This window comes from Pezoporus occidentalis, unplaced genomic scaffold (assembly GCF_034315485.1).
Source record: "Pezoporus occidentalis ecotype Australia unplaced genomic scaffold, CSIRO_AGI_Poc_V1 ctg38, whole genome shotgun sequence".
In the NCBI taxonomy this organism is placed as follows: domain Eukaryota; kingdom Metazoa; phylum Chordata; class Aves; order Psittaciformes; family Psittacidae; genus Pezoporus; species Pezoporus occidentalis.
In genome coordinates, this window is record NW_026915702.1 from 5,864,053 (window position 1) to 5,887,121 (window position 23,069).

Genomic DNA, 23,069 nt, shown 5'->3' on the forward strand with positions numbered 1-23,069 from the left:
AACATGCACAGCTCATGCAGCAGGTCTGTGTTAACGTTACTTTTACCATTGGTGTTGATTTGGCCATTTTAGTTTCTTCTGTCTTCTTTCCTGTAAGCTTTCCTACCAAGGCTTCTTTTAAATGGTATTAAGAACTGTTTAGAAAAGAAATACTATTTCCTTTCAGCTTTTATAGATTATAGTACATTGCAGAGCTGAAGAGGGAATAGGCAGAGCCCTGGGACACAGTGGAGGTGGTGTCTTTCCTGAGGTGTTCCTGCAGCCCATTCTGGGACATTCAGCAAGCCATCACCACTGTGCTTTTGTTCCTCCTCTCATTCCCAACATGTCCTCCCTGTGTGGAGAAGAATCTGAGCCTCTTTTGTTTCTGCAAATGACTAACCCCGGTTGTAGTCCTTGCTGGAAGACTAGTAGCAGGAGGTTACTCTGAACAACATTGCATAGTGCTAGCATGGCACCTGCTGTGGCAAAAGCAGCAGCACTTCAAAATCCACAACTTGAAAGCTGGCTCAAGGGAGGCTGGAAGAGTATCCTGCCAAATAAACCTCCTGTGTAGGACAGAAGTAGATGTGTATAAAAAGCCACTATGCTGTAATCCAGGGCTACTTATTTCCCTCTTATACTGAGAGCAGCACAACAATAGTCATGTCTGTCCTTGTAGGAGTGTTTGTGTGTTGTGTATCTAGTTGCTAAGATGATCCAAGCAGTCAGCACGATGTAGCGCTAAATAGGACGTTGATGGCACTGCATAGGTGTTAGAAGACAGGTGGGCTCAATTCTGTCTTCTTTCAAGTAGAGTCTGTCTTCAGAGCAAGAAAAGATGTTTTTACCCACTGAAGCACTTGTCTAGAATCATTGAAAGTCCCATTGCAAGAGGTAGCATTGTGTGTTTAGTATTAATGTTAAAATGGAGAGGCAAGGCAAGGGAGCAAGCATAGAGATGGGTAAGGAGGAAATGGGTGATTTTCAAAAGATACTTTTTTCCTTCAGTTATTTGTTATAGATAAAATTATTGCAGATGAGTATTGCTTCTACTAAGTAGCTGAATGTGTTTGAGGGACAGGAACTAGGAGATTGAGTGCTGCAAGAGCTGATCTAGATGATGTAACGTCTTGATTCTCTGAAATTTTACTGCAGACTGAAGGATCGCTTTTCTGTTGGAAAAACTGTTGATTTTTTCATTTGCTTATGCTTTTGTTTAGAATGGGCACAATGCACAAAACTGGAAGATGTCAGTCTTGGGTTTATGGAAGCCCAGTTTATGCTGAAGGGAAGCATAACTGTTTGCTTTTTTCTGTTTCTCAGTTTTAACAAAAGCTGTGGAGGTGTAATTCAAGTAATTCACATTCTTAAACAATAATACTGACCTGGGCTTGTTTTCATCTTGGCACCTGTCTTTACAGATGCCTGAAAATGTATTTCTCAGGTCTATACTAGAATGTCATAGGGGTTTTTCCAGGGCTGGTGAATTGGTCTGTTTCTGATGGTGGACTTACGAGAAAAACACTGGCCAGCTGACTTGCAGCAGAGCTGGCTTCTAGGACTGGCTCTGCCACTGGCTTGTTTGGTGGCTATGGGCAGTCACTTGATGACTCTATGACTGCATTTTCCCACCTTAAAACCAGGAGTGATGATTTTTATTTCCTTTGTAAACGGCTTTGAGATCTGCTTTATCCCACAGTAAACATTACTAATAGTAGTCATATATATAATACTCTTTTAAAGCTGTAGAAAGCTATCTGTGAATCTGGCTTAGTCCCTGCAACCAGTGGGGGTCCCTAAAACCATTCAGAATTAGTAGCTGGGAGAGAGTCACTGTTGTACAGACATGACCAAGCTCCAGAGATGCGACTGCAACTCCAGCAGGTATGTGCAAGCTCACTGTGAGCTCTGGTGCTGCTAATGGAGCACCTGTGGCAGTGTGGAGCTCAGAGTGTGCTGCTGGCTGCCCCCAGGTAGCTCAGTAGATACCAGGATGATGAGCCCACACTGAGCTCCACACTGCGGCAGTGGCATTGTTGCCACTGCCTTACCTAGTTAATTTAAAGGTGTGGTATGAAAATGCACCCTACAGGAGACCACAGGCTCAGTGTCTTAGTTACATTTGCTATCAAGCATGGGTTGCTGGCATCATTTCAAATTACCTTACCTTTGGCTTATCATCCTCATACTCTGTAAATACATTTCCGGTCTCAAAGTAAGGGAAGGTTTTCTTCATCCTTTTTATCTGTCATGAATGGTGTTCCAGTCTAAGGCATGCTTAAAATAGGTTTTTAAATGCCTTAATTTTCATGTTAGTTGCCACTTTATCTGTACCTAACTCTCATCTACCTTTTTTCCCATCCATAAAGGTGAAGGATGCTTTAACATGGTGACAGTAATGCTAAGAAGTAGGTAGTATTACTCTGTTTTGAGAGAAAGAGAGAAATCGAGGCAGGGAAAAAGTTATCTGCCATGAACTAAACAGAGTGTCAAGGTAGAAGGAGGAACTGGCTTTAGGCTTATTTTTCATTAGGGGAATCAGTGGTGTTTGGACCACATGGACCACAGTAACTCATCAACTACCAATTGCATACTAATCCGTTTTATGCCAGGTTTTGTATACCTTATATCAATGTTTGTAAGAAAAGTCTTAAGTACACTTTGAAATGACACAGCAGATTAATAATAGAATAAATAATTCAGTACTCTATGAAACAAGCATCCTCCTAGATGTATCAGATAAATAAAACATGGATTAGAAGTGTCTCTGAATGATGGTATTGTAGGAAAGGCATCTCAAAAACTAAAGGAGTAATGATCACATCCTTTTCTGGTTTATAGTTTTCCTTTCTCAATATCATTAAAATAATTGCCTCCAAATTCAAATGCTTATGGGAAACGTATACATTGAAAAGACCTGGGTTTAAGTCTCATTAGCTGTGCAAAGTATCAATTCATTTGGCAAAATATTCATCTAGAAAAGAGTTTGTGCCAGTTCAACGCTATTTGATGGCTGATTCCTCAAAGATCTATTCTGAGTATAGAAAGGAGCCACATGATTCATTCAGCTTGTGCATATCTATTTTACCTCGATAGAAGGGTTATATCTGGGGAGATAAAGGTTTGTTAAACAAAGTATCATTAATCACTCTGTCCGGAAATGTAGACTTTGCAGGAGCATGCTGTAATTTGCATCACTTTTGCTGTGCCTTGCCAGTGCTGCTGATGAGAAATAACAAACCTGTATTTATGAAAAGGACAGGTTTAAGATGAAAATAATTCTATCTGAAAACTGTGAGAATGGTACAGAATCCTGTCGCCTGCACTCGTTCAACGGGAGAACACTGTATTTGTAATAAATTCCTTTTGCTCTGGATGAGTTCTGCATTTTCAATGAGGTTAACTTGGCAACATTCTAGTTGATTTTAATAAAAATAGCTTCTTTGAGGACAGGGAGCTGAGGTTGCCAAATTTACAGCTGCCTTGCACAATTACTCTTACACCTCCTTCAGGGCTACTTAGAACCAGTAAGCAAATTAAGTGTATCGATTGCAATTTTGTTGGACTAACCCTTTTTTCTTAAGGAATAAACTTGATTCCTTTCAGTATGTGTCTGCTCAGAGTGATCTCTTTTCTTTTCAGCCATAACACAAAGACAACATCATGGCTGGATCCACGACTTGCGAAAAAGGCTAAACCTCCAGAAGAGTGCAAAGAAAATGGTAGGTTATTAAGTTTTCGTTGCTGTTCAGAGGGGATTTGCCTTTGTGTGTGTGTGTGTCTCTCAGTTCTTACGAAAATCAGGCATTTAGGGGAATGATGAAAGGTGTTTAATTGCTGCTTTGGTTAGAAGCCATAAGTGATACCAGTTCTCAGTGTGCCATGTGTTTCTGCTTTTTATTCCCCTTTCTGATGCTATCCAAAGCTGAGGATCACAAGTGTGTTTTCTGCCTGTTGTGTGTGTGACTCCGGGACTGACCCTCTCCCTCATCTCCTACAGAGAACTTTGGTCTGCAGAACAGAATCCCTTTTCAGATTCTGAGCTTTTAATCTACAGGCGATTCAATGCATAAGGGAAACTAGCAGCACCGTGGGAATATGAATATTGTTTGATTTGTATTTAAAGGTACAGTGTGATGCTATTTAGTAGCCAATTTAAACAAAATAGTGTCTGATAAAACAGGGTGTGGGAGGGAGAAAAGAGATCAGTGTCTGTCAGAGTTCAGGGCTGGATTTGGGGGGTACTGCATTGTTAATGGTTTAAAATTTAACAGCGTGAATACTGTTGAGGATGCTTAAAGGAGCTGTAGCTGTTGTGCAGGAGAGATGACTATATTGACAGATTCAGAGATATGAGCTAATACAGATCATATCAAACTGTCTTATATGCATTCAGTATAATTTCTGGTTTTCCTCTGGTAAAGTTTCAGTAATCAAAATCCTGTAATAAAGGCAAAGTAAAAATGTAATAGATCGTTTTCTGAGGAGTCTTTTTCCATTGTTTTATAGTGCAGTGTCGGTTCAATTAGCCAGTTGAAAAGTGATGATTTCTAAAGACTGCTACTTATTTTATTGTTGTGAGATACAGATGATTAAATGCATGCATTTGATGTGCATTAGTGCAAATAATTTTAAATTATTTTAAATGTGTTAATAGCTTTTCATGTACTGCATCTGATCTATTTTAAATTTTCCAAGATACATTCATTTGGTTAATGTAAATACTATTAGCAGAAAGAAAACTCAGTGCCGGTTTGGGTTGATAAAGAGGTCACTGAGGAATTGCTGGCTGTATGAAATGCAGGGTCAGTCAGTGTTTTGGTAAAGAATGTTCCTAGGGTTTTTTTGTAAATAGCTTTATTTTGAAAGATTGCTATATTCCAAAAATCCCTTCCTTATTTCAGCAGTAATTCTGACGTTCTATTCTGACATCAGAAATTACATGTCTGAATAATTTTGTGATGCTTATTCTAGCACTGACAACACAGGCTCCCACAGTAAATTCTACAGTGAATGCAACAGAAGTGTGTTACTGAAACAAAACAAGGGCACAGGAGTTTTGCATTCTAAATCTCTCACATTACTTACGTGAATTTATGTCTTTGCCTGCTCCTTAAGGAATACTAGTGAGAAAGGCAGAAGAAAAATCCACCAGTATCTATGAAGTAACATATTGCAGACTTACTTGGAGTAAATGATCTGGGTTTTTTTTCCTGGTATCTGTTGTATATACTGAGAGATCACCACAAGCACTGAAATATTAAAAAAAAAATCCAGCTAACAACAAAGTATCTTAAACAATTTAAAATGAAAATGCTGTTAAAGAAATTATTTTGTAGTTATTTGCCTACTGGATTATCAAATTACTATAGTGTGCTGGGTCATGTTGTTCTTGTAAGGGTTGCTCAGCTCATTAATGCAAAGTACTTGAAGCATAAAAGACTTTAGAGTGAGATTTTCTGTTCTTAGAGATTCTTCCTGAAACATCCTCTCTTTTCATAAGATTCTTTGGTTGTTCAAGAATGTGGGCTTGGTGGTTGATTGTTTTTTTTTTTTTTAATCCAATACCTGTAGAAGAAAAGGTTCTTAAAAATCCCTAATATGCGTTAAAATGACTGTACCTTGCCACTGAGGTCCAAAGCCAGGAACTTCGTTATAGCACATGGGGATTTGGAATTCTTGTTAGATTTAATGCCAGATCAAGGAATAATTTCACACATACTTCAGCTATGGCTTGGTAGTATTGCGCTTTATGATTTATTCTGGCACATTCTGCTCAGAGAAACAGAGGTTTAGAAAGGCATCAGTGTTTAGATAAGAAATGATACTTACCTTGCTGCTTTATTGCTATCTGCATAACTTGTTTTCATTGACATTCATTTTGTCACACCTGAAACTTGCATTGATTCTCTGAGATACATTATGATATCCTTATCACTTATCAGACTCTGCTATCAGGCTTTCATTCTGAAGAACCCAACTTCTATGTTCTCCTTTGAGTGCAAATATTGCCAAATCATAGAATCATGGAATGGTTAGGGTTCCTTCTTCATTCTGCCACCAGCATGAAGTTTCCACACCAGACAACGTTCTTGCAGTGTACAGTATTTGAGTCCTGATGTTCTGGGCTAGTGATACTGAGTGGTCCATCCGCTCCAGGCATTTCCCTTCTTCCATTTTCAGCTCTTTAATACTCCTTTGCCAAATTCAATTTATTCATTTTCTCTGGCTTCTGTATGCAAACCCCGGTGCTGTTCATTTCTCTTTGCAAAATCTGAACCAACCTTCCAGTACATCCCTCCTCTTGAAAAATTTTCACATGCCTTTGCCAAGAGACTGACAAGCTCTACCAGGTCAAGTTTTCTTTGCGTCTGTACTGGGAACTCTCTCTGTTTTCCTTGAATGATACCCACTGCTCTAAACCTCTTTGTAGGTCAGGAGGTTTTAAGGGCTGATATTTATTTCTTTCTCTGTCATGGAACTTCTGTGTAAATTTCAGCAAATTGCTTTGACTTTTGCTCTGTGAGATCTACTTAGATTTCAGGTCTGAAGCAAGAATTGCCTCTTACTCTCTGTTTGTGTGGTGCCTACCTGAGTTTCATAATAGCATTAAGCAGAAATAGCTGTCAATTCTTCACTAAGAACTAGATTTTCTTTTACATTCCTGACTTCCTCCAGAAAATCTTAAATTTATTAAAATAATTGTGTTTTCTCTCCTGGAAATATTAGCTGTTCGGGGTTTCTGAAGTGGAATGCTTCTTTGAAAGTATTCCTTTTTATCTTTTCCCCACCAGAACTGGTTAACCAATTTTTATCTGCAGAGTGCTACAGAAGTTGCAGTTCTGCCCCCTTTGTTTCTGAGCTAGATTCCTTGGTTGCTACATTTTCTGTAATTTCTTACGTAGCAGACTTGCAGGATTTGCATGATTACAGGTATATTATGTGAGTGGTCTACTAACAGTCTGTTCTTTGGGAGAGAATATGGAAAAGAATGACAAGTCCCATAAGGCAGTAAAGATTTTAGTTTAATATTGAAAGGCAGTTCAGCTTTAATGACATGAAATATCTGAGGTTTTAGAAAGTTCATTTTTGGTTAAGAAATGTAGTCTTTAATTAATTTTATGGAAATTTCCATTCTGGGGAAAAGTGAACATTTACTTCCTTATCCAATTTGGGGATTAAAGAGCTGTTGAAATTTCCTGGGATCAGATATGTCAAATTTCACTTATTTCATTACTACGAATTTCACATATTTCATTACCGATCCATCGCAACCAGTAGTCTCCATCACTCTTAATCCATCCCTTCCTTTTTATGTCAACCTCCTTTCTCCTTAGTTTTCAAATCCAAGTAGGCTTAAGACTATAAATAGAGCTTTGATTTCACCTAGCATTCATCTGTCATCTGTCTTTTTATCTCCTCTACACCCACCAATTTGACTGCAAAGTATGGATGTTTATTGAGGGTGAGCTGAGTTGCTTTTAAACTTCATTGACTGTGAATGTCAGTTCTATTTTGACAATTAGAGGACACAGATTTACACGTGTATGTAGACAGACATTTAGGTATCTTCACCTCAAACTGAACCCCAGTCTCTTGTCACATTTTTTTCAGATTATCCTTTTCCCCATTCCTGTAGTCACAGGCAATACCTTTTGGTGAGCTCACTGCCACACACAGCTTCAGCGTTCTTCATGCCAAAGGCACACACATCTATTCTTGTCCTCTTCATCTTTCTTTCCTAGTTGAGCCCTTTGTTTCATGCTAAGTATGATGTCTCCTGTTGGATATCTCCCATCTTGAGCAAATCCTCCAAGCAAATTCCCTTTTGTTAATAGCAACGCTTACCGCCTCCATATATCCTTGCCTTGCCACTTCATGGCATATGGGACTTCTCCCTTTTACTTTTCATCCAGACAGCAGAGTTCTTATTCAAGGCTTTGTATGGCACATGCAGTGTGTCATAGCACATGTGGTCACAAATTCAGGAATTCAGCTCCCTTTCCTCCTTTGAGAACATTGTCATTATCTCGACCAATCATCTCTAAACATTTCAGAATTTCATTAATAAAAGGAAAGCTGTAGATTTATTGCTTGAACCAACTTTTTAAACATATGTATTTATATATTTAATATGATTCTTCCATTAAAATAAATAAATAAATAAATCCAGAAGACAAGTGTTACATTTGGAATCATAAGGGCAATCACTTATTGCTCTTTCTGCAGTCTCAAAGGTTTAACTATCCCAGGAAACCAGTAATTTTTCACATGAGTAAAAATTTTGTATTACATTTCATGAGTGCTTTAATGCTGGAAAGTACTTTCTCAAAACCTCACCATTTAACATACAGTCCCTCTTCATGTCCCTGGTCTAAGCTACTCCCTCACCATTTGTATATGCCCCTATCTAACCCTAGAAATGACTGAAGCCCAGCAATTAGTCTACAGTTGTGACTCTTACTTGTTTCCAGCAGGTATTTTGCTTTATAAACCATCTAACTGATAGAAACTAGACTCAAACTTCCAGTGACAGAAAAGGGCACCTATATTGTTATAACTCCACAAATGTAAACAGGAATTCAAAACTGTTTTTCTCAAATTTCACCAGACCTTGTTAAAATTAATAACTTTCCATAACATCTTTAGTTTGTTTGACAGTTAGCAAGAAAGAAATAAAATGTAGGACTGTCTTTGTCATCTGCTTACATTTTGTATTTCTTGCTAAGAGTTCAAACCACATAATCATTGCATATATCCATTTTAGCTTCAACTACCAGCAAGTAAATCCTATATGAACAAATTCGATAGATTTATGAGGTATTATCATCATCATCATCATCATGCATAAAATTAAACCTACTCTACTGCTGTGAAAAACCCAAGAGTTTAAATTCATTGGGGATTTTCTGTGTTTGCTATCTGATACTTTTCTTCTTCCTTTGGGAAGATTATTTATATGGAATGAAAATAAATAATGAAAAGAAAAAATAAACAATTGGCATTATCATTGATCTTCATAATTTCTATTTCATGATGAAGGTCTTAAAAATCAGTTTGTGTTTGAAACTGTTTTGTCTTATTTATAAGTAATTTTTCTTTTCAGTTGTAAAGATCCTGCAACTGAGCATAGAAGAATGAGTAAAAAATGATCTCAAAACTGGAGAACTTGGTTTCTTGTTTTAATTCATACTGCAGACCTATCAATATTTTTTCATAAATAAATAGATGTGACTCAGAGTGCTTTGTGACACAAGCAGTTTCTTCAGTACTTTTAGACACACTTCTTTTGTGAGTGTTTCTGTCACGATCAAACTGTAGAATGTCTGTCTGTGTATGCCTCCTTCCTTTTAGTAAGTGCAGGTTTCTCTGTAGTTAACCAGATGAATAAACCTATCCAATATCACAAGTTAATCACAAACATAACAAATAATTTGTCATTGTTTACTTGATTCTTCTATGCTGTAGTAAAACATATCAACCCTTCATATTTTTGTTTTGTGGGTGCATTTGGGCATAGGCATGCTGGTGCAGTGGGTAAAGCATTACTTCTTGATTCCCTTACACGTACTGTCACTGGAAACTAAGTAGTGAACTTTCATCTTACGTGGATACCATTTATGTCTGGCAATTCCCACTACTGGCAATCTATAGCAGGTAAATACGTATATACAGCTAGCTTTTCATTTGACTGAATTAGCAGTAGTCTGGAGTTTGAAACCATGCCTTTCAGCAGTCTAGGGTACGAAGGGGCGTGGGACTTTTTGGCTTACTGGGATGAATCCTCATCAGAGAGTTACATAGGAAACTTGGACAGAGCTGTGCTGTACATGGATAGAGGAGGACGTGGAATGATGAGGAAGTGCCCTACACTGTTGAGTGGACAAAGTATTAGCAGGACATCTTGGAACTCCAGATCAAGCCCCTGTTTCTGCTAAATGTATGGATGCCAATATGAGCTGGGAGAGAAGGCAAGCTTTTAGGTTTTATCTAGTGCTGAGTGACCCTGAGCACTGCGTTTGTATCTCAACATGGTATTCACTCTAATTGCTTTCTAAAACTTTTGTCTCAGTGGCTTCTAAAAGGCTTATTTTATTTTATTTTTTTTCCAAGTTGTTTCTGCAAACCAGATTGGCTTGTGCAGGCCAGACAAGTACCTGCTGAGCACAGGGTATAACATTATCTAATGCAGGGGTAATGTATTTATCTTCAAGACACCTGTGTGTTAGCTAAATTTCGTTGAAAACTGCAGTAGATTCAGACTTCAACAGAGGGAAATGGTGAATAGACAGACACTATGAATCCATAAAGTTCATTTCCCCAGGAAACCAAAGTAGAAAGAGATATCATCTTCAGAAAGGTAGGGTTTTTTTCTTGATCAAAACAAGAACTCCTAAAATACACAAGTCATGATTGATATCTAATGCTAAGTGCAAGTTGCATTGTGTGTTAAATGGTACCATTTGTTCCACTATAGTAAAGGGTCTACAAATAGTACTATTTTAAACCTTGTTTCCAAGCAATTATGCCTGCTGTTGGAAATACGTTGAGGAGAGTCTCTTTATTAGACTTTGTACCAGCATAGCTTAATTAATTCTTTTTCTCAAATGCTGGAATGTTGTTGGATGTCAAATAGGTCACTATAAAATCATGCTTTTATGTAGACTAAGCTATGACTATATACAAAGAAACTTTTGCTTATTTTGTTAACAGTTCACATGTGCATTCTTTTCAGGAAAGCTGTCTTGGAGAATTTTAGCTTAATATTAATTTATAACATGTAACTAAGCCACAGGTAAATGAAGGCCACAAAAGTGTCTGTCTCCAATGCAGTTTTCAGTCCGTGGTCCATGGCAGCCCTGCAATTCATAAAACTTTAGTTCGTCTATGTTATATTATTTCTTTTGGCCTCAGATAACAAAAAACAGCTGCCAACCACACTGAAAAAACTTTCTGTCTATCCTCCTATCCATCTCATGTGAAATTTCAGAAATATTTAATGTGGGTTTAATTCTCCTTCACTGAAGCCATTTGGAGGCTGGAGTCTAAATGGTAGTTAATATTTTTCATGAAAAACACAGAATGGACATTTCAAATGGGAGAGAACACAGTCATAATGAGTAGGAAGTAGCTGATGAGGTGCTCTCTCTGTGAAGGGAAGAATGAAGCATTCCCCATCATAGCTGATGTGGGCACTTACTGGGTACTTGCTGCAACACCTCATATGTGGTGACCCACTGCCTGAAACAGAATCTGGGTTCTGTGGTGGGAATTTATTTGAGGATAGGGAATCGAATACAAAATGGCAAGCCAGAAAAGCTGGACAATGAGGAGCGAGGGAGCTGAAGACAGAGAAGAAGACAGGTTAATCACAAGCTTGCATCTCAAATCTTGATCCTCTCTATAGCTTAGCAAAATATTCAAGGCTCTGAACTATCAAATGCAGCTAAAAGCCAGAGTCTTGCCTCCTCTTGCATTCTCTCTTGAAGATGTAGCTTATACATGTTTCTCCAAAAAAATATAAGGGGACCTATTCTTTTATATTAAAACAGCACTTTCTCTATTACAGCCTGGAAAAGATACTGCCCTGCAAGTGAGAAAAACAAGTTGAGTAAGCTCCTCTGCCAGGTGGGGTGCAGAATATAATGTCAGATGAATCAATCCAGAGAGAAAATATGAGAGCAGCATAGAGCATGACATTGTCCCTAGACATGTTAAACCACCCCCTCTGGGATGGTTTGAGTTGCTGTTCCAAGAACTGTTATTTTTTTTCCCAAGGGCAAGTATGAAATGCTTACAGAGTTCAGCTGAGAGTGCCAGGCACACATGAGTAATTTTGCTGCAACTTTTGATACTGCTCTGCAAAAGCTTTTCAATTCAGACATCAAAACCCTTCCTGTTCCAGGCCTGAGTCACTTCTGAGTAGGGACTGCCCATCACACACTCCTGGCTGCTGGCTTTGTGATACGAACAAATGACTAGGAATTGGGAAATGGATTGACAGATTACTGAATTCATTTCCAGTTTTGACTTAAATCCAGGTGTTTCCAGATGATAAGAATACTATACCTTTAAACCACAGAGTTCTTAGAACTCTCTTTTGCAGATTATTAACCCTATTTTTAAGTGGTATTTAATGCCATCAGTTTTGTAATTGAGCTGGCATTACTTGTAATAACATTGATCACAATTAATGTTTTCTGTCATTTAAGTACATATTGAACATCCTTTTTTCAGGTTGTATTTTCAGTTTTGCTTTAATTAAACAATAACAAAGTCTCTTGAATTGTCATGACCTTTGGAAGGGCATTCTGTGTTGGCACCATCAGCTGTGCATTAATTGACGGAAAAAAAAAAAAGAAAAATCAATGCCAAAGCCATAATAGTGATAATTAAAAAAAGAAAGGGGGAAAATCATTGGTGTTTCTTCTGGGCACTCAGAAGACAGTACTCTGGCTAACCTAGTTGTCTTACAGCTTTAGAAGAGTAATGCTTCTTCATCCTTGGATAAGATTTAGGACAAAGTATCTGTCCACATGGACATATGTTGGTTGCCTGCACCTTTGGACCAGCCCTGGGCAACCTGTCTATGCATCCCTGGGGAACTCTTGAGTTCTGGGACGGCTTCCTTGGAGTACACTTATCAGTGTGACAGAGAAGTTTTTTAAGCTGTGATGAACTATTAAGTATTACTTTGTTTTCAGAAACATTAGTTTCTCAGTCTCAGGTGTACAAACCCTGTAGAGTTCTAACCTTAATCTTAAATAGAGTTGGTAACTACAAGGACAAGAATGACTAAAAGTATAGGAAAACATGTCTGTTTTCCTTGATTATTCAACTAGTACTTTGCTGTCTTGCATTCTGGTCTCAGTGTTCACCCAGATTGTGTGTTTAAATGGGGAGATGCACAGGATCCAGAGGCACACAGCCTGCAAGGATCCCTGTTTGTACAGCAGTTGTCAGCCTAATAGTAATTCTTCCAGTGACCTGAGGATTTTAAAGGTTGCTAAATGGAGGTTGAGGAAGCTGCTAACTTGTCTCATGGTCCTTGATAAGGAAAATAATCAGGCTTTCATTCTAATTAGTTCATGATTATACAAAAACAAATAATTTCAAGTTTCAGTGTTTTATGAAAGGGGTCATGTAAACACACCTTTCATGTGGCTGCGAAACTTATTTCCTTGTAAAATGCTCTGCGATTCTCAGCTAAAAAAGTTTGCAGACATATGAATATTATTTTTGATATGTGGAGCTTTACAGTTTCTTTATTGTAACATGTATAATAGATGCCCACTGTAAAGAATACAGCATGTTCATCAGTGATGTGATATATAATGAATAACACATTTTAAAATGGCAGTGAATGTTGACTGTTATTTTGTAAAACTCTTTCAAATTGTAATTTAACTCCACAATAAAATAGACACATTCACCAGTGATGGACCCCAAAATTTTCTGCTGGTACTGCTGGAGCTCCTCGCATCCAGTTTCTAATAGTGTCCCTTTTCATTTTGCTGCCAAGTTAACTGGCTAAGCTTAAGTAGTTTTCTGCTGTGTGCAATGAAATTTAGAACGGAGGGAGAGAGATCTTTTAAACTCATTCGGAGAAACAGGGCCAGAGGTTTAACAATTCATGTCCTTAACGAGCTATAAATTGGATTCCACTCACCACTGAAGCAAGTAGCAAAATTCTCACTGACTGCTCAAGGTTGATTTTTGCCACTAAAATGCAAGCATTGTGTGGTATGAGAATAGAGGTGGCCTGAAACATTCCTACAATGACCACTGAAGAAATGTTCCAATGTGGGAATTTCTGAAAGGAAATCTTTTCACACAGAAAAGAATTCACACCACCATATTTAGCAAAGCTCATACTCAAGGCCTTGATGCCAATAGAGAATAAAAGGTTGAAATTCTTTCTGAAATAGTATTTAATCATAAGTAGAAATCAGAGTACATGATTTTTAATCCTATTCTCTCTATAGCCTTAATCCTTCAATCCTTGACTTCTAAATGGCAATGAAGCAGGATAGATTTAACAAAGAGGGGCTTGTGGTATTATATTCATTACAATATGTCCAGCTACCTTCATTTTTACTATTTCTTCTCCCTCTGGCTTTTATATGAAAGCTCTTGTTTTTAATAGAGAGCATTAATGAAAAAGGAACGGCAATCTTCTCCTTTTTAAAAATTAATCTTCGTAATCGCTGCATTTTACATTTACTCCACAAGGTCAGCAAGTTCATTGAATCTAGAAGTTGAAAACAAATTTGTTGTTCTTTGATGGAAAGTCTTCCTTGTTGTGCAGACCTGTTATGTATCTCCTGGCAATCATTTCAAAGTGTATTGCCACTACATTAGCAGTATAATGACTTGCTAAAATCTCCAATAACACTCATTATGCTTCAGATAGTTTTAAAGGCTGATTATTTGTCTTTTTTTTTCCAACATTCTTTGATTTTTCTTTACTTATAATGCAACACATTCACAGTCAGGTAAAGATGAACCCAAACTTTTCTGTAACTTTAGTAGCTGAGCTTCACAAATACAATTACCTCAGGGTTTTTTCTTAATGTTAATTGAATTCCTTATACTTACAAGTTCCTGATTTCCATTTTCTTTTTGGTTTTGTGGTATGCTTTAAAAAAGGTCTCAGTAATTTTCCTTTTGTTAGACCAGGATTTTGATTCTAACCTAAACTCCTCAAAGTGAGTGTTTGAGTCCTTGTTAAATAGAGCTGGAAAATCCTGCCTGAGCACAGATGTCCTGTATTTAAGATTTGACGGATAACACAGCACTTTAAAAAGCTACTGTCTTTCATGACTAATACCATCACAGACCCAGTGGCAGATAAGCACTGTCTGTGGGAGAGAATAAAAAAAGGAATGAGGTAGCACTTCAAGCTTTTTGTGAAATATATCTGCCCAAGCAGTAGGAACACATAGTATGTGGATGTGGCTATCAGAGTAGTTGGGAAGTACTGCTTTTTCAGAATAAATAGTCGAAAGCTTTGGGAATAGATTAAGTGGCTATAATAAGTGGAAAGTATATAAAGCAGAGATGTGGAGAACTTCTTGCAGGCTATATAAAAAGAGATTCAGATTTGTGATGCCTTAAAACATTAGAATTATTTCAGCATAGAAAGATAAAGAGGAAAAAATCTCTGGCTATGAGAAAACTCTGCACCTAGTAAAGGTAGGAACAAAAGACTGGTGAGGCAGACAGACAGGATTCTGGAATGTTAAGCATTTGTTTCTTTTAAACATCAAATCTTTATATGTAATTAAGTTTTACAGAATATAATCTATTGTTTCATCAAACTAATGTCTGATTGCATACTCTGGTGACATGTTGGATCTTTGTTGTCTATGCAACTGTAAAAATGAAAAGGTCATAAAAATGCAGGGGGATTCAGGATAAATCAAGTCACTTGCTATAAACAAACTCAAATGAGCCTTACTTGCATATCTATATATGTGCGTATTTCTATAGCCGTGTAGGCGAGATTCTGGTAACTTCTGTTCAAAGCCAGGTTGGACAGAGCCTTGGGCAACATGGTCTAGTGGAAGGTGTCCCTGCCCATGGCAGGGAGGTTGGAACTGGGTATCTTAAGGTCCATTCCAACCCAAACCACTCTAAGATTCTAAGATTCTGAGACTGTGAAGCTGCCCAGTGCAGAGAAGCTTCCCTGTACAGAGAAATACAGTTCTTCCACTGGATCCTCTTCCTTCTGGTGAATGAACAAGGGGAAAAAAGTAGTATTCTACTGTCAAAGCTGTTAAAAACAGTGCAAACTTGCAATTTTGTCTGAGAAATTATTTAGTCTAGATAACATCCTACTATTTATAACCTACACCTTTCCTGTACTGGCATTGGAGTGCTAACATTGCTCTTCTTGACTCTGGAGATAACCCAGAAGCTGCAGCTTCTTTTGTCTGCATTGTTAACTGTAGTGGACATTGGACGTTGTTTCAGTGTACTTTTGCTCAAATGGACTTTGAAAAATGCAGTGACTGCTTTAGGTTTAGAAATCTTTATTTAATCTTTGAGCTCTGACACCACCATGAAAGTTATGAGTTCCTATGTCCAAAAGTTTTGCTGTTTAGGGGAGAGGGAGCAAAAGGGTAGGATTTCATTTTTTAAATTAGGAGACACCTTTTTCCTGTTCCTATCCCAGCTGGATTTCTCTTATCTGTTTTCTCTAAGGTAGTCCATTATTTTCTCTTTTTATGAGAAATATTTTTTGCTTTTGGAATTTATAGCTGTAGTTTACCTCCTGTGTAATAGAACACTTGCCTGTGGGAGCAAGGTTTTCCCTTGTGGAGAACAGTTTTGCATTTTTTACTACTTTAAGGAAATTTCAGTGATCCCACTTTTCCTATTGCAAAGTGGAAACATTCTGTTCATACCTGCAAGTCCCATTCCTTCTGTCCAAAATCCAGAATAATCGTATATCACTTTCATAAGTAAACACCTTTGGAGGCACTGCAGCAACCCCTGATAGATCCGTCAGGGTCATATGCAGCTGCTAAGTCTGAAAGTGTCTGCCACTGCCCTCACAAGGTGTGGCTCAAGCTTTTCATGCTACACCTTTTGTTTGATCATCAACTTGCATAATTTTTTAGAAACTTTCACCATTATAAACAGGATTAACAAAATCAGCATTAGCTATTTTGGGACTGATGTATTTTTTATAATCAAAAATTCATCTTTTAAAGGTTTATGTCTGGTATTTATCCCCCAGTTTCCTCCATTGGACTAGAAGAATCATTTAATTTCTTTCTGATTTAGCTGTGGAAGTGGGAAAGCTCTGCCATCATTGGTGGTTTGAGGGGCAGGAGATCTGTTTCTGCAGTAGGCTTAATGAGGGTCATTAGACTTTGTAGGTTGTAGCCTCCTTTAGTACTCATTAAAACTGCATTTCTTTTTCTGGGGGTCCACTTTGTTCAAAGCGACAGATGTTTCCATGTACTTTTCTAACCCTCAGCTCTCTGTGGTCACTTTCCATGCCATGATATTTCAACCTGGACATTCTGTCTCCACCACTATTTGACTCATTTTGTCTCTTCAGAACTCGCGAATATGCCTGTATTTGTTACTGCATATTAATATACAAAACTGTATTATGTTTCTCTGATGAGTACTGAAAAATGTCATGGAAAGACTTAAATTGTATGGATTTTCAACTATTAAAGACATAACATAGGGGATTTCCAAATTCTTTGAACTTTCTGTATTTTATCCCCTTCATGTCTTTTGTTTTTAAATACTTGACGGATTTTAACACCTTTAGTTTCTTCTCTCCATCCTTCTGTTCTCATGCCTCCCTACGACATCTGGTCTCATAGTTCCATATTTGACATCTACTAAGTAGTTTAGATTGTTAATTAAATGTGGGTGTTAATTTTTGAGAAGTTTAACTGTGGTTTTGGACTTTTGTTGGCCTAGTATAATGGTCATGGTAAGCAGAACATTATTGGCTACTTGCTGCTCGCTACACTGGTTGCTGGAATTTTTACATCACTTTTTTGCTTTAAAAAAACCTGATTGTAGCTAGAATATATCTATTAACATGTAAATTTCTATAAATAAATGAAACAGGTAATGCTGGGTAGAAAAATGTACTCCTACTTATTTCAGTAAATGGAATTGCATTAAAATTTTGTTAGGCACAGCTTACATTCTCTGTTGTTTTGCTGACTGAAATGAATTCTAACACATGATTAAAAAAAAAAGTAGAATTTGGTCTAGCAAGGAATAAATGCAGATAATCTTTTTCCCCCTGATCTTAAGCTTGCAAGAAATAAAGTTGTTAGCTTAAGGAACATTTGAATTACTAAGAACTGAAGAATTTATTCTAGCTGCAGTATCACTAGGTAGATAAAAGCAGAATTAGAATGAATTGTTATGGATAAAGAGAAGTAATAAACATACTTTCATCTCTCACTTACACATCAGTAAGATTTTAAGTGACACTAGTGCAAGAGAAGACAGCTGGCAAATTCTGTTATTAATTATTTTTAGGTTAATGTTGAAAGAACCCTACAGATCTGTTATATTTTTAAAGAAGCCACAATAAAGTCTCAATGAGTGAAAGGTGACAGGGGACCTGTTCAAAATCAACTGAATGGCTTCTGTTGAATTCTACTGAAGAGCATTGGATTAGGTGGAAAGATGTCATCTGTAAGAAGGAGGTTTTGCCTTTTTCTCAGTGTACTCTCTCATTATTGATTGACTTGAAGGGTGCTTTTTGAGATTTTGTTTATGCAACACCAGATATTGTAATTATGTCTTCATGAATATTCTTTCCAGAGAGAACAATGTGTATTCCGGTGGTAGTGCAATCCACAGTTGAAATCTGTGTGCAAACAATGTCCTGGATTGTGTATGCCTTCAAGATTTTCCATCTCTCACTAATGGTTTCTGAATGACTGTCAGTGGTCACTGACAATTAATGGCTGATGGGCAAATTGCATGTGTGCTTGTGTTTTTCCTGTGATTACTAGGGCACTTAAAAGAACAAAATCAACACCCCCACGCTCCCCATACATTTCTCTGCCAACCATCATCTCTCAATTACTGATCTGCTCATGTTCCCTTCATTTGTTCTTAAGATTTACAAAAATGTAATACCTTTTTCTCCCCTTGGAATATTTTTTAGTAATGACCAGATTGATAGAAAGCCCAGCTGGAATATTCAGTGCATTCAGGTTATTTTTTGTTGCTTAGCTTTTAATCTGAGAAAGAGACAAAATGACAGATTTTTATTCCTTTCCTGGGATAGCAAATGGGCTCCATTATTGCCATAGTAATTAAGTTAGGCATTGTTATTACAAATACAGAAGGTTTTGAAAAATCAGTAGAAAAACTTTGAAAATGTTTGGCTGCGGGAAAGGTGAAGCTGATATTTCTATAATTTCTTGCTTTGCAAAACAAATACCTCCATCCCTAAAAAGAAGACTTACATTAAAAAAAATAATTTTGCTTTATGTTCCTGTTGCATGTGCAATGTTATACAGAGATAATGAATTTGCACATATTTGCACGTCCTTTCATAGCCATTAGTGTGGTCAATTTAATGCTTATACTTTGGCAACAGTGAGGGCATCCTCATTTTATGTCGTGCTGCTCTAACCTAGCTGTTTCTACCACTCTAATCCCCATAATTTCTGAGCCACTGGTTCTCTGTTTTGCTGTTCCTCCCTCCTTATATATGCAGATCTCCCACTGATGTTGCTGTAGGGAGCTATATAAGAAAAGCAGAATATCAAAATTCATTACTATCATGTGCAGCTGAGAGGTGATGTTTGATCTGGGAATATTGCCCTTCAGCTTTTGCTGTTGTACATTGCCTTTCATGTGATTCAGTGCCCATCAGCTGAGATTTTGTACAGGCTTGTGCTTGAGGTTGAAATAGTACCACCATGGGTTTGATCTTTCTGAAAACTGCTTCCCAGCTCTTATTTTTTAAACATTATGTGTGGCCAAATGTTAGTTCAGCTTTGCATATATTCATGTACACAGAAATCTGCAACACCAAGCAATGCAAGATAAGCTTTGAACTGGTTGAAAGAACAGTGGATTTCTTCTTGGAGTTTCTCCTTCTATGTAATGTATCCCCATCACTATAAATCTTTGAATTTAATGTCAGAGACATATTTTCTCCACAAACTTAAAACATTGCCTTTGGGAAATGCTCATCGAAGGAGCTGAACTAAAGGAAAAACTGTGATCAGGTGTTCCTAGGCTGCATAGCTCATACAATGTGGATTTTTGTCATGCTGTGATGGGAGTCCCTGATGAGAGATGTGAAATTCCTTGCTACTATTAAAATTAGAATCATGTATGTCTAACACTCAATTGAAATAAATATGAAATGCCTGCCTCAGCTTGGATTTTACAGAATGTTGCTTGTGTGATGGGCTTTTAGTTGGAAGTTGTATTTTTCTTTGTAAAGTGCTTCAACATACATAAAGAATTTCTCTTAGAAGATGAGAAGAGACAATTTGCTTGGGCCTACAGCACCAGAATAATGCAGTAGGGTTGTATAAAAGCAAGTCTATACATTGCGCTTCTTCCAGGCATATTCAGTGTTGGTGGTTTTCATGGACATCAGTCAGAACTGGAAAAGTATAGTCCTACAAAAGGTTTTATTACATATGTGGATGATGAGCTGTAGAAGTCTTTTTGGTCTAAGCTTACATGAGATATTGACCAGAAAAAAATGAGAGATATTTATAGCTTGTAAACTGCTTTTATTCCTGGACAAATGAAACATGATTTTCTTCCTATTTTAACAACTATCCAAGGTGTTTTAAATATAAAATATTATTAAGTGAATTAGAGTTATTTGCTTAGATCAGAATATTAGATGTAAAATTAGAATTGCAGTTACTAGAATTAGAATTAGAATTAGAATTAGAATTCTGGAGTTTTATATTATGATTCCAAAGATGAAAGAAAGTTGAATCTTGTGCTCAATAAAGATAAATTCCTACTTTACGCATAGTGAGGAAAACATAATAAGAACATAAGGTCTTCTTTACCAGCTCAGAATAACTCTCAGCCTAACCTGTCTCTTGTCTCTATCAATCAGAGCAAACGGCTGGGAGAAGACTACAATAAACAAAGTAGACATAATCCTCTCCCTCTCACACCTTCCTACTACCTGTCTCTCAGTATCTTAAAGAATCTGGAGGCTGTCTAAGGATCATTGGACTTAACTCTCCTTTATAAATGTGCCTAATTCCTTTTTACGGCCATTTAAACTTTCCTCTTTTCCAGCCTCTTGGGGCAATGAATGAGATCCACAGTTTGGTTATGTGTTGTCAGCGGGAGGCAGAACACAAAGCCAAATCAAACCAGAAAAGCCTTTTCTGTGTTGGGTACCTGCTTCCTGATACTTTAACTAGGTAATTGTGTGTGTGTGTGTATTATAAAAAGTGCTAAATAATAATTCTCTTTTCACTTTATCCATATCATTACAGATTTCATGTACCATTACGATATCCCTTTATGTGGTATCTGTCCAGCAGGATAATCCTAGTCCACTAAGTCTCCCATTTACAAACAAGCTCTTCCAAGTCTTTGATGACAGTGGCTGTCTCCCTCTACTCCTCTGCTAGTTCTGCTATGTGCTTTTGGGGTTCAGTAACAAACATGCAATGCTTGGGGTGTGATTACGCTGTTGATGGCATAATGGTATTTTATGGTTTAGCCTCAGTTGCTTTCCTGAGATTACTAATGTTCTGTTTGCTTTTTGAATACCACTGGGCTTAAACTGGTGTCTTGGAGATCTTTTCCCTAAGTGGTAATAACTGCTTTAGAGCCCATCATTATGTATGTATGTGTATGCACAACGAAGGTTATTTTTCCCTTTGTGCATTTCTTTGCATTTACAGTGATTAAAATTCATCTGCCATTTTATCACTCTGTATTATGAGATTGTTCTTCAGGTTCTCACAGGCAGCTTTAATTTGATTATCTGAAATAAGCTTTCAGAGTCTTTAATCAATATCTCAGAATCAGGAAGGTGACTTCAGAAGCACAAGATCCTGAGGAGGAATACATAATAATTTTTATTTACTTTTGTTTTCTGTGATCCTTTAAGATGATTATTTCCACACTTTTATCCACCAGAGAAATGGACTAAAGCCATGCTAAAATAGCCAGAAAGAGAATTAATACAATCATCTTGTTTCTGAAACAGAGGCTTTAGGAATGCATAATAACAGCAGCTCAGTTTTATTAGCTGAATTTAATTCCACAGAAAGGAAACCAGCTGGCCCAACTTAGCAGTGGAAATGTGGGATGAGCTGGACCCTGTGGCTTCTTTGTAGCTGTAGGCACCTCCAAAGGGTGTTTCATCTCACCCTCAGCTTTTATTCTAAATCTGATGGGTTTTCCTTCTGACACCCCAGTCCTCCCAGCCCAGCTGTAAAGGGAGTCAGTGGAGATTGACCTTAGGTGAGAATGAACAGGGGTCTTTAAAGTGAGTTGATTTACACTTCAGTCTTAAAAAGCTCCAGAGAAAACCTTCTCGTTTATAGGTCCTAAGGCACCTAACCAAGGTGGGACATTACCTGAGAAATTGTTTCAGTGCCGGGTCTCCTGCAAAATCGGCAGCAACAGCCGTAGCCATTACCTTCCTTTTATTTTCCACAAGACACAACTAGCCTTTTTCACTAGTCCTTTATCTCTACACCTCTGCAAACTCCTGTTGATGCCATGCTACTGAAGAGCTCTGTAGGAGGTGAACAACAGGCAAATTCGTAAGAGAATAGGCTTCTGACTCCACTTTGTTGTTTTGGGAATATTTTCTGTTGGGTGTTTTATTCCTAAAGGTAATACAGGTACACAGGGATAGAGCTCTGGATTCAGTGCTGCAGGGTTTAAGCACCGCAGGTAAAAGGAAAATACTGTTACATATATATGTATACAGAGAGAAATAATATATATATAAATTCTCAAATTTTCTTTTTATAGATATTACCTATTAAACCAAGAATTTTGAAGAACTTTTAATGAAAAGATAAAAATTATAAGAATTGCAGGAAATAAAACTTGTAACTTTAGAAATTTTTGCTGCTGTTATTTATCCTGAGTCAACCATGACAGCACTGAGAAAACAAATATAAGAAAGCTTTGTATTAAAGGAGTGTTTTGATAATAATGCTAATGTTTAATTGCAACTTTGTGACCCAGTGCACAGTTTCCTTTGGCTTATTATGAGTATATACTACTCACAAAGTCAGATTTGTTTGTGATATGAAAGCATCACACTTTAGCAAAACTCTCCTATAGCTTAGTAAAGTGCAGGACACTGCATCTGAGAGTTTCTGAATAATTTATCTGAAGTAATGAGTATCATCATGTGATGCTGTATCAAAGCAACTGTTCGAATGAAAGCCAGCTGGGTACAGCCGTTGTATATCAAATAGTTGCTTGAGTCGTCTCTCTGGAAAAATTAGAGAACATAATGAGGAGAATTAGAAAACCTGGGGAGCAGCCTCCATGGATATCTATTAGCAAGAAGTAATTTGATTAGCGTGAAGTCTGTGAAAGTTCATTATTTACAAGTTTGCTAG

General features: G+C 37.3%; 1 protein-coding gene across 16 annotated transcripts in view; it reads left to right on the top strand.

The window, feature by feature from the left end:
- The window catches only part of MAGI2 (membrane associated guanylate kinase, WW and PDZ domain containing 2), a 747,917-nt gene that overhangs the window by 519,308 nt on the left and 205,540 nt on the right, over positions 1 to 23,069 (top strand). For all 16 annotated transcript variants that reach the window (XM_062631997.1, XM_062631996.1, XM_062631998.1 and 13 more), the window contains one exon: positions 3,625 to 3,704. In XM_062631997.1, coding sequence (XP_062487981.1) covers positions 3,625 to 3,704 — 80 coding nt within the window. The remainder of the gene's footprint in view (positions 1 to 3,624; positions 3,705 to 23,069) is intronic.